The 16,213-nt window shown below is 47.3% G+C and overlaps 1 protein-coding gene across 2 annotated transcripts in view; it reads right to left on the bottom strand.

The window, feature by feature from the left end:
• nup205 (nucleoporin 205) overlaps positions 1 to 16,213 on the bottom strand; it is a 68,267-nt gene that overhangs the window by 5,934 nt on the left and 46,120 nt on the right. Inside the window, exons 27-38 of one of the 2 annotated variants that reach the window (XM_080761927.1) lie at positions 15,920 to 16,111; positions 15,116 to 15,323; positions 14,574 to 14,672; positions 13,492 to 13,640; positions 12,771 to 12,962; positions 11,210 to 11,331; positions 9,574 to 9,706; positions 9,024 to 9,150; positions 8,154 to 8,230; positions 7,325 to 7,456; positions 4,534 to 4,657; positions 2,275 to 2,447 (exon numbers count right to left, since the gene is read on the bottom strand). In XM_080761927.1, the coding sequence (XP_080618053.1) occupies positions 2,275 to 2,447; positions 4,534 to 4,657; positions 7,325 to 7,456; positions 8,154 to 8,230; positions 9,024 to 9,150; positions 9,574 to 9,706; positions 11,210 to 11,331; positions 12,771 to 12,962; positions 13,492 to 13,640; positions 14,574 to 14,672; positions 15,116 to 15,323; positions 15,920 to 16,111 (1,728 nt within the window). The remainder of the gene's footprint in view (positions 1 to 2,274; positions 2,448 to 4,533; positions 4,658 to 7,324; positions 7,457 to 8,153; positions 8,231 to 9,023; positions 9,151 to 9,573; positions 9,707 to 11,209; positions 11,332 to 12,770; positions 12,963 to 13,491; positions 13,641 to 14,573; positions 14,673 to 15,115; positions 15,324 to 15,919; positions 16,112 to 16,213) is intronic. The other variant, XM_080761928.1, reaches the window with a different exon arrangement.

Here is a 16,213-nt window from a genome sequence, read left to right as displayed (position 1 = left end):
TGACTCCCATGTTAGCGCGGCGGAAAGAATGACTCGTATCTCCTGATCCAGGGCGCTCTCCGTGGTGATGAATGGATCGATATGCTGGCGCTGCATTTCTGCTCCTCATCCGTCTCTCCCGCAAAATATGAACGCTTTTTGGAGTTTATATAAATATATTAAGATGATCGGGGATTATGAGCTCACTTTGTCAAGTCAATTTTTTTAAGAAAGTATTTCCGGTTCATGGCTTTCAGAGTAAAAGCGATCAGACTACTCTGGCACTATAGCGGCCTTTATTTTGATGCACGTTGGCGTACTCAATGTGTTAAGAGTATTGGAGAGAGATTATGAGGAGTGTGTGAGAGAATAAAGGTCAAACCCTAATTCCATTTTATTTAGAGTAGCCAAGTATTTGACCCCCTTTTCCCTCCCGACAGAGTTGAGTTCTAGTCCAGACATGTGACCTCACACTGCCCACTGCCTCCATTTGAAGCGTTTACTGTGAGGTGAGGACAGAGTTGAGTTCTAGTCCAGACATGTGACCTCACACTGCCCACTGCCTCCATTTGAAGCGTTTACTGTGAGGTGAGGACAGAGTTGAGTTCTAGTCCAGACATGTGACCTCACACTGCCCACTGCCTCCATTTGAAGCGTTTACTGTGAGGTGAGGACAGAGTTGAGTTCTAGTCCAGACATGTTACCTCACACTGCCCACTGCCTCCATTTGAAGCGTTTACTGTGAGGTGAGGACAGAGTTGAGTTCTAGTCCAGACATGTGACCTCACACTGCCCACTGCCTCCATTTGAAGCGTTTACTGTGAGGTGAGGACAGAGTTGAGTTCTAGTCCAGACATGTGACCTCACACTGCCCACTGCCTCCATTTGAAGCGTTTACTTTGAGGTGAGGACAGAGTTGAGTTCTAGTCCAGACATGTTACCTCACACTGCCCACTGCCTCCATTTGAAGCGTTTACTGTGAGGTGAGAACAGTTGAGTTCTAGTCCAGACATGTGACCTCACACTGCCCACTGCCTCCATTTGAAGCGTTTACTGTGAGGTGAGGAGCCGGACATGAAGAAAGCAACAGGCCTACGTTTTCAATCTCAATTGTTTGGTGGAACGTTCATCCTATATGTCATGTTATGAACTTTTAAAGGGAGCTGGTCAGCTTTGTTCAGTCCGACTGCAGCGGTGGCCGAACGGTTTGCGGAGCGGTCTTGATATCGTAAGGTCGCTATAGTTCGTATCCCCGGACCGGCACGTTAAAAATGACCACCGCTGAAGTGCCCTTGAGCAAGGCATTGCACCTCTACCATGAAATGTTCTATGAGCAGGGCCTGGCTGTAAACAAGTTCTTGAGCTTAGGTCCAGTTACCCTGGGTAAACATAGTACCTTTCCTTTCCTTAGTCCAGTTACCCTGGGTAAACATAGTACCTTTCCTTTCCTTAGTCCAGTTACCCTGGGTAAACATAGTAACTTTCCTTTCCTTAGTCCAGTTACCCTGGGTAAACATAGTAACTTTCCTTTCCTTAGTCCAGTTACCCTGGGTAAACATAGTAACTTTCCTTTCCTTTTTTGCGCTGGAGTGACAGCCTAATTGATTTGATCTACTGTTACACTGCGCACTGGAATGAACAATACATTATTTGGGCTTTCATTGTACTCTTAATATATTTCTGATGAGATTTGGCCTCGTAGATCGAAATGTGCTCAGTTTTGGCTTTTTTTCTCGGGGCGTAAATTGTATTAATTAATTCATACATTTCCGCATAAACGTTTTTCAGAAATGTCGTGTACACGTTCAGTGAAATGAACCCCTGGGAACATCCCTACCCTAACTCCAGGCTCTCCAGTTTCCCCAGGCTCCTCCCTACCCTCCCTAACTCCTCACCTCCTTCAGCTCCTCTGGAGGCAGCTGGTCCAGGCTCTCCAGTTTCCCCAGGCTCCTCCCTACCCTCCCTAACTCCTCACCTCCTTCAGCTCCTCTGGAGGCAGCTGGTCCAGGCTCTCCAGTTTCCCCAGGCTCCTCCCTACCCTCCCTAACTCCTCACCTCCTTCAGCTCCTCTGGAGGCAGCTGGTCCAGGCTCTCCAGTTTCCCCAGGCTCCTCCCTACCCTCCCTAACTCCTCACCTCCTTCAGCTCCTCTGGAGGCAGCTGGTCCAGGCTCTCCAGTTTCCCCAGGCTCCTCCCTACCCTCCCTAACTCCTCACCTCCTTCAGCTCCTCCGGAGGCAGCTGGTCCAGGCTCTCCAGTTTCCCCAGGCTCCTCCCTACCCTCCCTAACTCCTCACCTCCTTCAGCTCCTCTGGAGGCAGCTGGTCCAGGCTCTCCAGTTTCCCCAGGCTCTGCCGGTGGCTCTGTTGGAACCTGAAGAAGTCTGCCGCGCTGTTCTTCAGCAGGTAGAGGACCAGGCCCAGGCCGGGGTCGCGGGAGGAGGCAGAGGACAACATGGTGGACGACAGGTCTGAAGGAAAACACAAGGCTTTAGTTTCAACATGGTGGACGAGAGGTCTGAAGGGAAACACAAGGCTTTAGTTTCAACATACTATTGGTCTGAAGGGAAACACAAGGCTTTAGTTTCAACATACTATTGGTCTGAAGGGAAACACAAGGCTTTAGTTTCAACATACTATTGGTCTGAAGGGAAACACAAGGCTTTAGTTTCAACATACTATTGGTCCGACAACCGACCTCGAAACCCTAACCTAACCATAACCGCAAGCATGGAGCAGCGCCTGTTCCCCGACCTCGACGCATGTTCGTCAACCTTAACGCATGTTCGCCAACCTTAATGCATGTTCGCCAACCTTGACGCATGTTCGCCAACCTTAACGCATGTTCGCCAACCTTGACGCATGTTCGCCAACCTTAACGCATGTTCGCCAACCTTGACGCATGTTCGCCAACCTTAACGCATGTTCGCCAACCTTAACGCATGTTCACTAACCTTAACGCATGTTCGCCAACCTTAACGCATGTTCCCCGACCTTAACGCATGTTCCCCGACCTTAACGCATGTTCACCAACCTTAACGCATGTTCACCAACCTTAACGCATGTTCCCCGACCTTAACGCATGTTCACCAACCTTAACGCATGTTCCCCGACCTTAACGCATGTTCCCCGACCTTAACGCATGTTCACCAACCTTAACGCATGTTCGCCAACCTTAACGCATGTTCGCCAACCTTAACGCATGTTCGCCAACCTTAACGCATGTTCACTAACCTTAACGCATGTTCGCCAACCTTAACGCATGTTCACTAACCTTAACGCATGTTCGCCAACCTTAACGCATGTTCCCCGACCTTAACACATGTTCGCCAACCTTAACGCATGTTCACCAACATTAATACATGTTCCCCGACCTTAACGCATGTTCACCAACATTAATACATGTTCCCCGACCTTAACGCATGTTCCCCGACCTTAACGCATGTTCCCCGACCTTAACGCATGTTCCCCGACCTTAACACATGTTCACCAACCATAACGCATGTTCCCCGACCTTAACGCATGTTCCCCGACCTTAACACATGTTCGCCAACCTTAACGCATGTTCGCCAACCTTAACGCATGTTCACCAACCTTAACGCATGTTCGCCAACCTTAACGCATGTTCGCCAACCTTAACGCATGTTCACCAACCTTAACGCATGTTCACCAACCTTAACGCATGTTCACCAACCTTAACGCATGTTCGCCAACCTTAACGCATGTTCGCCAACCTTAACGCATGTTCCCCGACCTTAACGCATGTTCGCCAACCTTAACGCATGTTCGCCAACCTTAACGCATGTTCACCAACCTTAACGCATGTTCGCCAACCTTAACGCATGTTCACCAACCTTAACGCATGTTCACCGACCTTAACGCATGTTCGCCAACCTTAACGCATGTTCGCCAACCTTAACGCATGTTCACCAACCTTAACGCATGTTCGCCAACCTTAACGCATGTTCGCCAACTTTAACGCATGTTCGCCGACCTTAACGCATGTTCGCCAACCTTAACGCATGTTCGCCAACCTTAACGCATGTTCACCAACCTTAACGCATGTTCGCCGACCTTAACGCATGTTCACCAACCTTAACGCATGTTCGCCAACCTTAACGCATGTTCCCCGACCTTAACGCATGTTCGCCAACCTTAACGCATGTTCGCCAACCTTAACGCATGTTCACCAACCTTAACGCATGTTCGCCGACCTTAACGCATGTTCACCAACCTTAACGCATGTTCACCAACCTTAACCTTAACGCATGTTCGCCAACCTTAATCCGATGGTTTTCCCCATCGGTCGGTCCTATGTTGAATAAGCGTGCGCAGCCCAACACAAGAAGGCTTCAGTCACATCCTCCGGACAGAAGGACTCCATTAGTTGAGTCTGGTATTAAACTCCATTAGTTGAGTCTGGTATTAAACTCCATTAGTTGAGTCTGGTATTAAACTCCATTAGTTGAGTCTGGTATTAAACTGGACAGACAGCGTGGTAAAATGGCCGGCTTCGCTCTGGGGTTACGAGGACGGACGGAGCATAAGATCACTGACCTGTGCGACCGTCTCTGCCGCCCGGTTCGCTGCCGGAGGTGCCGAAGAGGCAGATGGAGAACTGGGCCTGAGGGGAACTCTGCAGCAGCAGCGTGTGGCAGTACTCCATGATGTTAGCACACACCTGAGGGACACACAACCATACAGTACTCTATGATGTTAGCACACACCTGAGGGACACACACAACCATACAGTACTCTATGATGTTAGCACACACCTGAGGGACACACACAACCATACAGTACTCTATGATGTTAGCACACACCTGAGGGACACACAACCATACAGTACTCCATGATGTTAGCACACACCTGAGGGACACACAACCATACAGTACTCTATGATGTTAGCACACACCTGAGGGACACACAACCATACAATACTCTATGATGTTAGCACACACCTGAGGGACACACAACCATACAATACTCTATGATGTTAGCACACACCTGAGGGACACACACAACCATACAGTACTCTATGATGTCAGCACACACCTGAGGGACACACAACCATACAGTACTCTATGATGTTAGCACACACCTGAGGGACACACAACCATACAATACTCTATGATGTTAGCACACACCTGAGGGACACACAACCATACAATACTCTATGATGTTAGCACACACCTGAGGGACACACAACCATACAATACTCTATGATGTCAGCACACACCTGAGGGACACACAACCATACAGTACTCTATGATGTTAGCACACACCTGAGGGACACACAACCATACAATACTCTATGATGTTAGCACACACCTGAGGGACACACAACCATACAGTACTCTATGATGTTAGCACACACCTGAGGGACACACAACCATACAATACTCTATGATGTTAGCACACACCTGAGGGACACACAACCATACAATACTCTATGATGTCAGCACACACCTGAGGGACACACACAACCATACAATACTCTATGATGTTAGCACACACCTGAGGGACACACAACCATACAATACTCTATGATGTTAGCACACACCTGAGGGACACACAACCATACAGTACTCTATGATGTTAGCACACACCTGAGGGACACACAACCATACAATACTCTATGATGTCAGCACACACCTGAGGGACACACAACCATACAATACTCTATGATGTTAGCACACACCTGAGGGACACACACAACCATACAATACTCTATGATGTTAGCACACACCTGAGGGACACACACAACCATACAATACTCTATGATGTCAGCACACACCTGAGGGACACACAACCATACAATACTCTATGATGTCAGCACACACCTGAGGGACACACAACCATACAATACTCTATGATGTCAGCACACACCTGAGGGACACACAACCATACAATACTCTATGATGTCAGCACACACCTGAGGGACACACAACCATACAATACTCTATGATGTCAGCACACACCTGAGGGACACACAACCATACAGTACTCTATGATGTTAGCACACACCTGAGGGACACACAACCATACAATACTCTATGATGTCAGCACACACCTGAGGGACACACAACCATACAATACTCTATGATGTCAGCACACACCTGAGGGACACACAACCATACAGTACTCTATGATGTTTCTAATGTGTTCCATACCTGTTGCATGCATACACTAGGGGTGCAACGGTTCAGTTAGACCACGGTTCGGTTCGAACCTCGGTATGGGGGCCACGGCTTCGGTTCGGTTTCGGTACAGTAAAAAAAGAATTACACCCGTGTGAAGTGACCCCCAGGAGCGCGCCCAGGGGCCCGAGCCGCCCCGTGTACGAAACGGTTGAGAAATGACAGAGTTACTGTGTGCCGGTCCCTCTACTGTACTGTACTGTACTGTCACTGTACTGGCACACACAAAATCATCATATATATACAGTTAATAATGTGCGTGTGTTAGGTTGCGCACAGGTGGTGAAAAACAACCATGCTGTTTTCATGCTCATACCCAGCCAGCCAGCCAGGCAGTGGCTGGCACCACTCAAAAAAGCGCATTCAACCGTTTATGTTGCACCGAACGGTTCGGTTTTAAAACCGAAAACCGTTGCACCGCTAGCATACAGTACTCCATGATGCTAGCACACACAACCATACAGTACTCCATGATGCTAGCACACACAACCATACAGTACTCCATGATGCTAGCACACACAACCATACAGTACTCCATGATGCTAGCACACACAACCATACAGTACTCCATGATGCTAGCACACACAACCATACAGTACTCCATGATGCTAGCACACACAACCATACAGTACTCCATGATGCTAGCACACACAACCATACAGTACTCCATGATGCTAGCACACACAACCATACAGTACTCCATGATGCTAGCACACACAACCACAGTACTCCATGATGCTAGCACACACAACCACACAGTACTCCATGATGCTAGCACACACAACCATACAGTACTCCATGATGCTAGCACACACAACCATACAGTACTCCATGATGCTAGCACACACAACCATACAGTACTCCATGATGCTAGCACACAGAACCACACAGTACTCCATGATGCTAGCACACACAACCACACAGTACTCCATGATGCTAGCACACACAACCACACAGTACTCCATGATGCTAGCACACACAACCACACAGTACTCCATGATGCTAGCACACACAACCACACAGTACTCCATGATGCTAGCACACACAACCACAGTACTCTGTACCTGTTGCATGCATACAGTAACTCCATGATGATTCTACTGTACCTGTTGCATGCATACAGTAACTCCATGGTGATTCTACTGTACCTGCTGCATGGCCACCTCCATCACTTGGCGCCGCTCTGCAGGGTCTCCGGGGGCCGAGACCACCTCGGCCTGCTTCAACAGCCTCTCCCTCTCGCTGCCCGCCAGGCGACCCAGCAGGGACAGACACAGACGCTGCCCAGGAAGGAACAAACACTGTTGTTTAATCCATTAGATCATAATAGCGCCCCCAAGCCATTTATATAGCAACGTTACGGAGCACTTTTACCGACGGAACGGAAGTTATACCGGATGTGCAGCTAAATGTAGCCAAAACACTCTGAACGGCGATCGACAGCAACGGGAGGCATGATTAAATCTAATGCGACTAGCGACGGGACAGCGGGGGGGGGCGTCTAACACAGGATATTTTCTTAGAATTGGATTTAGATCGCAAGTTATTAACGTTTTAAGATTTTCGTTGTCGTCGACTAAACAGGGGGGGGGGGGGGGACATTTTCGATGACGTCTCACTGTTGCGCAACAGGCGCTCCTGTAGGCTGTGGAGCGATGCGATCCGTTTTCATATCAATAAACGTCGTCCTTTGGATAGAACTTCCTCCTGGGTGTTACGAATAGAAAGGACGGTGAACTTTGGGTGAAGCGTTTGGTACGATTAAGATTAAGTGACGATGCCTGATGACAGACACAAGAATAACAATAATAAACAATTATAACATAATCGCCTCTGGTCGTAATCATTTGACAGACCAGCAGAATCGTTTGAATCTACAAGCTCACAGTGTGTGAGAGAGAGAGAGAGAGAGATCACAGCTTGTAGACGTCCTATTCTTCTCCAAGCTGAAAAGCTAAGGAGTGGATGTTCACCAACCTGGAACCTGATGATGTGACTCTTGACCTCTAGGAGAGCGGCACTGTTGATGTTATCTCCACCCATGTCCAGAACTCCTGACGTGATACAGACAGAATCAGTATATTAGACCATCGGTTCCCAGACGTTTTCATGTCAAGGACCCCCACATTGACACCAATTAGCCCCGCGGACCCCCATTTGAAAAAGACATGCCAGGGACCCCCGTAAGAGAAGATTTTCACGGCTCTAGCAGTGAAACAGCTCAACCCGTTTTAATTTCAAGGACCCCCCAGTTTGACATATTATGCATTAGTCTACGGACCCCCATTTAATGACATTTCTATCTCTGGGACCCTCAAGTTATATTGTAAAATCAATGTTATTTTAACTCTGAGAGTGTACGAATGGAACCAAATCCATTTGGACACTCTGAGTTACAGACCCATAATTGTCCATTTGTTAGTTGCGAACGCAGTGAGACAGTGTCTGTCTGTCTGTGTCATATATGGAGCTGAGTGATTTGTTTGTGATTGATGCAACACACTCCATATTTGGACGTATAGCTGCTTTGGGGACTCCTTATATGGTTATGGCTAAGTTAAAAACTTAACTTAAAAATAACTTAACTTAAAAAAAATAATAACTTAAAAATAAATCTTAAAAAAACCCAAATATGTACGAGCTGCGTTCGCTTCCCGCGTTTGCGTGTCTTACTGGTATTAGACACACGGTCCTATCATTAGACCAGTGGATAACTCATAGGACTGTTTGTAGTTACAGTACGACGCTCTATAGTACCTGGCAGAGCGGTGATAAGACTGTGTGTTCAGTATAGTTACAGTACCTGGCAGAGCGGTCAGAGGACTGTGTGTACAGTAGTTACAGTACCTGGCAGAGCGGTCTTGCTGATGATGCCGGTCAGCAGGGACAACTCCTGCAGAGTTCCCATGCTGAGGTCCTGACAGCGAAGCAGAGACTGGATGGTGTCTGCATGGACAACCAGCCACTGGAGAACCTGCACACACACACACACACACACACACACACACACACACACACACATATGGAGATTATGCACGCATGCACACACACGGGGACAGGGGACGACGACGACAGCATCTTTCGCAGCCGAGACTTGACCCCTCTAGTCCTCCGCTCGTTTGCCTGCCTTTTCGCTCTGTTTGTTTAGTTTTGTTCTTTATAAGTTAGTTGTTCCGTTCTGCCGTAAGTTATGCCTTAGATATATCGTGGGGAACGTTCCCGATTCGGGGCCGATTGAAATGATCATCTGCCCCAAATGACCGTGCAGTGAGAGGGATTCACCGATGATGTAATCTAAATGACTGTGCAGTGAGAGGGATTCACCGATGATGTCATCTTAATGTTACACACAAGACACACAGAGTATGAATACATAATGGGTAGCCAGCTTGCTCACCTGCGCTGCCCCCTGCTGGTGGTGTGTGGTGGTGGAGGTGAGGATGACCTGGAACAGCGTGAGCGTGGGCAGCAGGATCTGCCTGTAGCGGTCTAGAGGACTGGGGATGAAACCTGACGGGTCCCTCATCATCCTGGAGAGAAACATAGGCTAATAAGTAAGGCTGCATGATATATCGAACATGTACCTTCATCAGAGTGGAGAATATAAGTATAAATCCAGTTGAGCCTCCTGAATGGCAGTAACTAGCATACAATGAGAACTGAGAAGATCTCCACAAAGGTTTACTCATCAAAACTGATTATAAAACTGTAACCATCAAAGCATGCACGCAACATATAATGGTTATGTGACCATGGCATGTGCATAATATAAAATCTTAAAAGTTTTATCTAATATTGATACCGTAATAAAATAAAAATGGGGGGTGGGTTCAATTAACCCGCTTATGGCCAACGACGTGTTTTCTGACGTGCTATCAACAAATCCCTCAAGGCCAAGGACGTTGTGGACGTGGTAGACAATAATTCCAAAAAAAAATAAAATAATTATCATTTTTTTCCGATTTTTTTGCATTTTATTTTTTATTTTTATGTAATCTACTAAAAACCGGCCGAAATCCGCGCGATCGTGCACTATCGTGCACGCGCGCCGTCTCTATGTGAATCGCGGCAAAAAATCTGATATTTTGGGATCTTCTGGGCTAGATTTGGGTGATTTTAGACTAACTTATGATGAAGCTATTGTTAGCCTAGCATTCCGACTGAGTGAGGCTATCTTGTAGGGGACAATCTTTCATTGGTTGTTTACGTCCTTTTGAACCGGAAGTGTTATACCAGTTTACACATTTTAGAGATTTTCAGCATAATGGTACGTTCCCGCCATCTGGTGTAAATCGTAGGGTACTACTTGAAAATGACTCTAAAAGATGGCGTGATTGTATTTTAACGCAGAAGTTTATTTTTGCATAAAAATGATGAATTAAGAAATGGGGCTTTCGCCAGAATTGGCTGGCGTTGGCCAGCAATCTAATGGCAATCTAAAAATGTGAGATGTGACCACAATGTCACAGATTGTCTCATTTTGAAGCTGCAAGTCTGTAGTTTACAATGATATAAAAATCTTCTTTCTAGCATTTGCCATTATTTATTAATAAGCATTTTAATACACCTTGGTTTCAGTGAACTAAAATGCTTCATTTTTGCTATAAGTGCTATAAGTAAACGATGGAACATGCTAGAGACATGGTTCTAATTTATTTGTAAAGTGAAGAAATGCAGCTTGAAAATGAGGTATTTGGTGATATTGTGCTCATATCGAACATATTTCTATTGTCATTCAAAAAGTCGCCAAATCTGGCCTAAGCCACAAAAAGATGTGATTTAAGGCTGGTAATAAGAGGGTTAATCGATTATTAATCGGCAGAGCTGTCGACTATTCGATTTGGCTGATGGTCACTTTGTGGCATCGCATCCCTACTCCATACCTGTGGGGGTCGCTGTCAGGGACCATGTCGAACACTGAGGTCATCCATACCTGTGGGGGTCGCTGTCAGGGACCATGTCGAACACTGAGGTCATCCATACCTGTGGGGGTCGCTGTCAGGGACCATGTCGAACACTGAGGTCATCCATACCTGTGGGGGTCGCTGTCAGGGACCATGTCGAACACCTGGCACTCGATCAGCTGGGACACCAGCCCACAGCGCAGCAGCTCCACAGCGCCCTGGTTGGTCTTGGCCACGCGCGTCAGGAGAGCCTGAACGCACAGCACGGGAAACAACACAACAACGCGCGTCAGCAGAGCCTGAACGGACGCACAGCACAGCGGGGGAAACAACACAACAACAACACGCGTCAGCAGAGCCTGGACGCACAAAACAACAACACATCGTTGATTTATGGGCGACTGTGGCTCAGGAGGTAGAGCAGGTCATCCAATGATCCCTGGGTTGGCGGTTCGAGTCCCGGCTCCTCCTCCTCCTGTCCTACATGTGGAAATGTCCTTGGGCAAGACACTGAACCCTACATTTCAGTCGGTCGGTGTGAGCTCGCCACCGTCGGTGTGTGAATGTGTGAAGTGAGGACGCTGGCGTCGACTGTTCGCCGCTTCACCTCCCAGTGTATGAATGAAAGAATGGACCATTGTAAAGCGATTTTGAGCACTTGGAAAAGCGCTATAAAAATGCAATTCATTATTATTATTTGATTGGCAGAGTATATGCCAGTTGGTTCTCAAACGTTTTCAGTGCCGATTTGGATGATCAGTCCAGTGGTTTTGCGAGATTCGCCACAGACATACACGGAGAGCCACAGACATACACGGAGAGCCACAGACACACATGGAGAGCCACAGACACACACAGAGAGCCACAGACACACACGGAGAGCCACAGACACACACACGGAGAGCCACAGACACACACGGAGAGCCACAGACACACACGGAGAGCCACAGACACACATGGAGAGCCACAGACACACATGGAGAGCCACAGACACACACGGAGAGCCACAGACACACACGGAGAGCCACAGACACACATGGAGAGCCTCTTCTAGGTGGCTTGGCCCCTAGGAGCTGTATAATATTGTATGGACATTTTTTTGTGGTCTAGCTAGCGAGGAAGACATTATATAATGTTTGGTTATATGAAACCTTATTTCCAGTACGTTATGTTGTTCATCTTAACACTTAAACCGCCATTGGCCCGAGATCTACGTAAATTCAAGCTCATCATTTAATAAAACCCTCAATGCCATTGCTGTAGATCAATGGCAAGTGCGCTTTTATCTTTTTTGGAGTATTTGTTGTTTTTGTTTAGTTTTTATTAGTTTTACTGTTAATTCAAGTATGTTATTTATTGAAAAATTGATTAGTCCTCTGATTTTAGGTAGTTTCTATACATTTTCTAGACGGTACAGTTTCAATTCATTCTTCTTCTTATTATTTTAGTAAAGCCTTGTTTTTATTTGTATTCTAATGGTTTTCCAATTATAGTTCTGCTTATTGGGCCAGTTTTAGCTAACTCTCCTCTCCTCACCATCTTGCTCTCGTAGATGTACAGTGGTTTGAGCAGTGGGGGCTGTGGCGTGAGCAGGCTCTGTTTTAGCTAACTCTCACCATAGATCTACAGTGGTTTGAGAAGCGGGGGCTGTGGCATGAGCAGGCTCTGTTTTAGCTAACTGAACTCTCACCATCTTGCTCTCGTAGATGTAGAGTGGTTTGAGCAGCGGGGGCTGTGGCGTGAGCAGGCTCTGCAGCGCCACGTCATCCTGCTTCAGGCTCTCCACCAGCACGCGCAGGTAGCCACTGTTGCACACGTAGACCAGCCACTGGCTCTGACGGTCGATGGACAGGATCCTGTCTAGCACGGCCAGCGCCAGCATCTGAGAGAGAGAGAGAGAAGAGGAACATCAGAGGAAATGCCGGGAGAGAAGTGTTCATCATCATCATTTTTCGACCGTGGTCGAGATCATGGATTCCACAATGCCACGCCAGACTTTCCGGTCCTTCATTGCCACCCCCAGTTCCTGCTTACTGATGCATGTGTCCCTATAGCGATGACATCAGGGAGCGACAGTTTTCTACCTCTGGTCTGCTTTGAGGCAGGACTCCTCCAGAGAAGAAGGGGAGATATAACCTCATGGTCAGCTCTTTATAGAGCAAATGATATATAATATGTATTTGTCTGCGGACGCCCCGCGTGGTAGATCTACAAATGAGCTTGTATGTCAGGGTCACTTTGACCCGTTGACTGGGCAAGCCGAGGGTGGAACGGGGCAACCGTCCCATTCCCAGATGGCTTCTCTACCCACTCAGCCATGAAATCCCCCAAGAGAAATAGCAAAAGACACATCTGACCGGATGATGAAAGTATGATGAAGCGTCTGTCATGTCACACGCTGCTGCTCGTACCCGTCCGATCTCGTGGCCGTCGCAGGCGTCGCGACACACCACCTCCATCAGGGCCGTGCCGTAGCTCTCGATGATGGCCAGGTTCTCCCTCTGCAGTTTGGAGAAACCGTCTTCTGGCGCCGTCAGACGCTCCCACATAGACTTGCCTGCTGTTGCACATTGGATTAGAGAACAGAGAGATTGCACTTAAAGGGAGACATGTCATTGGTTACGGCAGCCGAGACGCATTAAAGCCGCTATAAGCGATAACAACCTGGTCGCAATGACTAACCAATCAGGCAAATCGACCAATGACAAAGCTTCTAGAATCTATGTATGCATGTTCAAACTATTATTGAACATACATACAAGTGAACAACGATTTATATTAGGTGACATATTTATATTATATTCTTTTGGTTTTTCATGCATTCTTCTGGCACTGGCGCCACTTTTTCTTTCACCTATAGAGCGCAGCAGTCCCGCCCCCTTTCAGAAAAGCGAGTGGCCCAGGAAATGAAACTCCAATGCATTTTTCCATCGGCACTTAGAATATAATTTATTTAAAGACGGTTACGCCGCGGACAAAGCCAATTCGGATCATGACAAATCATGACAATGAACACAATGTTTTGGGACAATCATATAATTTATAAGACGAAAAACAAAACAAATAGTGTTGTCTCCTGCCTTTATTTTCTTCTTTCTAATGATTTGATCGTCCCAAAACATTGTGTTCATTGTCATGATTTGTCATGATCCGAATTGGCTTTGTCCGCGGCGTAACAGTCTTTAAATAAATTATATTCGAAGTGCCGATGGAAAAATGCATTGGGGTTTCATTTCCTGGGCCACTCGCTTTTCTGAAAGGGGGCGGGACTGCTGCGCTCTATAGAGGGCTGGGATAGATTGTGTTAAACTACAAACCAATTCCAGCTCTACACTGACCTCAAAGTGTAGCTCAATATTCAATAAGTAGAGAAGTTGGTGACTTTAGACTTCAACATTATACTCTGTGTGTGTGTACAGTATGTGTGTGTGTGTGTGTGTGTGTGTGTGTGTGTGTGTGTGTGTGTGTGTGTGTGTGTGTTCTACAGACTGACCTGACTGCAGCGTGTCCGGCTCCTCTGGTTTCTGGGCGATCTGAAGGTAGTAGAGCAGAGAGCCGTACAGGTGCGCACGCAGACGCTGAAACCCACCGCCTAGGAAACACACAGACAGACACCGGTCAATAATCACTTTAAAAATATTATATCTTCTTACAAATAAGACGCTGCGACGCGTTGTGAGCTTGTAGATTTGCTATTTTTCAGCATGACATTTTATTCTAGTTTTTATTTGACAAAATCAACGGTATATTTAGTCATCGTTTTAGTCACCATAGCTTAGTTTTAATTTAGTTTCCATGTAGTTTTCGTCAGTGAAAAAAGTGAGAAAAAAACCCCAACATTTTTTGTCATAGTTTTAGTCGAAGGTGTAGTAATTTAATTTGACAATGCTCGCTAGCATTGACACTACGTTGACGTTAGCATCTAAGATGGCCGCCCAAAAAGGATGTGAATCGAGCGTGTATTACACACCAACACAACAACCGGCTCGTCAGTCTGCGGTTGGCTCTGCGTCCACCAGGTGGCAGCAGACTCACCTGTACAGAGGATGAAGTCCAGCAGCTTCCTCAGGATGAGGTGCAGAGCGGAGTTGGCGATGGAGGCGAAGCCGGAGGACGCCCCGCCGTCAAGCCCCACCCCCTGCTGGTGCTCCGACAGCACCGATTGGCTGAGCTGGGCCGTCAGGGTGAAGACCGCCCCGGCGACGATGGGCATCAGCTCCCCGGCGGCGTCTTCGGACAAAACCTGGAGGAGGAACGAGGTGGGAAACTGGAGGTTTGATTGATTGTTTGCAGTTTGCAGAATTACAGTACATTTCAAGCACAACTCAATACAAAGACTGTTAACTGTGAGTGTTTACGGGGGCAGCCGTCCGTAGGCGTGAGGTTATCTATTGTCAACACCACCAATCAGCCGTCCGTAGGCGTGAGGTTATCTATCGTCAACACCACCAATCAGCCGTCCGTAGGCGTGAGGTTATCTATCGTCAACACCACCAATCAGCCGTCCGTAGGCGTGAGGTTATCTATCGTCAACACCACCAACCGCAGAGCAAAAAGTGTGTGAAATGCACAGTGGTGGAAAAAAGTACTCACATGTTTTACTTTTTACCATTTTGACCTGAGATCAGATTTAAAAAATGACAGTTTTCTGAAAAAGCTATGTTTCTACGTCAGTCGTTCTTTGAATTTTCAAAAAATAGCTAAAGCATAACACAAAGCTAACACCAAAAGGGGTTCCCGCAGTAAAAGTATCAATACTGCAATGTAAACTACTCGGTTACAACAACAAGTGAAATTATCTACGTAAAGTACCCAAAAGTAAAAGTAGTCATTGCTGACCTTGTCGTGGAGGTCCAGCAGCAGGTCTCTGATGATGAGCTGCCGGTCGTCTGCGGGGATGAGGTCGATGGGGCAGGCGGTCAGCAGCGTCTCCACCAGGCTCCTCCAGGACTGCAGCGCGTGGCGCTTGGCGCTCAGGCTGCGCCGCACCAGGTTACGCTCCACCACCTGCTGCAGGATGGAGTTCACCTCCTGAGACATTATGGAGACAGAAAGAAAGGACAAGAAGGTTACGCTCCACCACCTGCTGCAGGATGGAGTTCACCTCCTGAGACATTATGGAGAGAGAAAGGA

This window comes from Protomyctophum bolini (genome assembly GCF_963924005.1).
Source record: "Protomyctophum bolini genome assembly, chromosome: 4".
NCBI lineage: Eukaryota > Metazoa > Chordata > Actinopteri > Myctophiformes > Myctophidae > Protomyctophum > Protomyctophum bolini.
The sequence above is the reverse complement of the archived record's forward strand: the minus strand, read 5'-3'. Positions and strand labels throughout refer to the sequence as shown.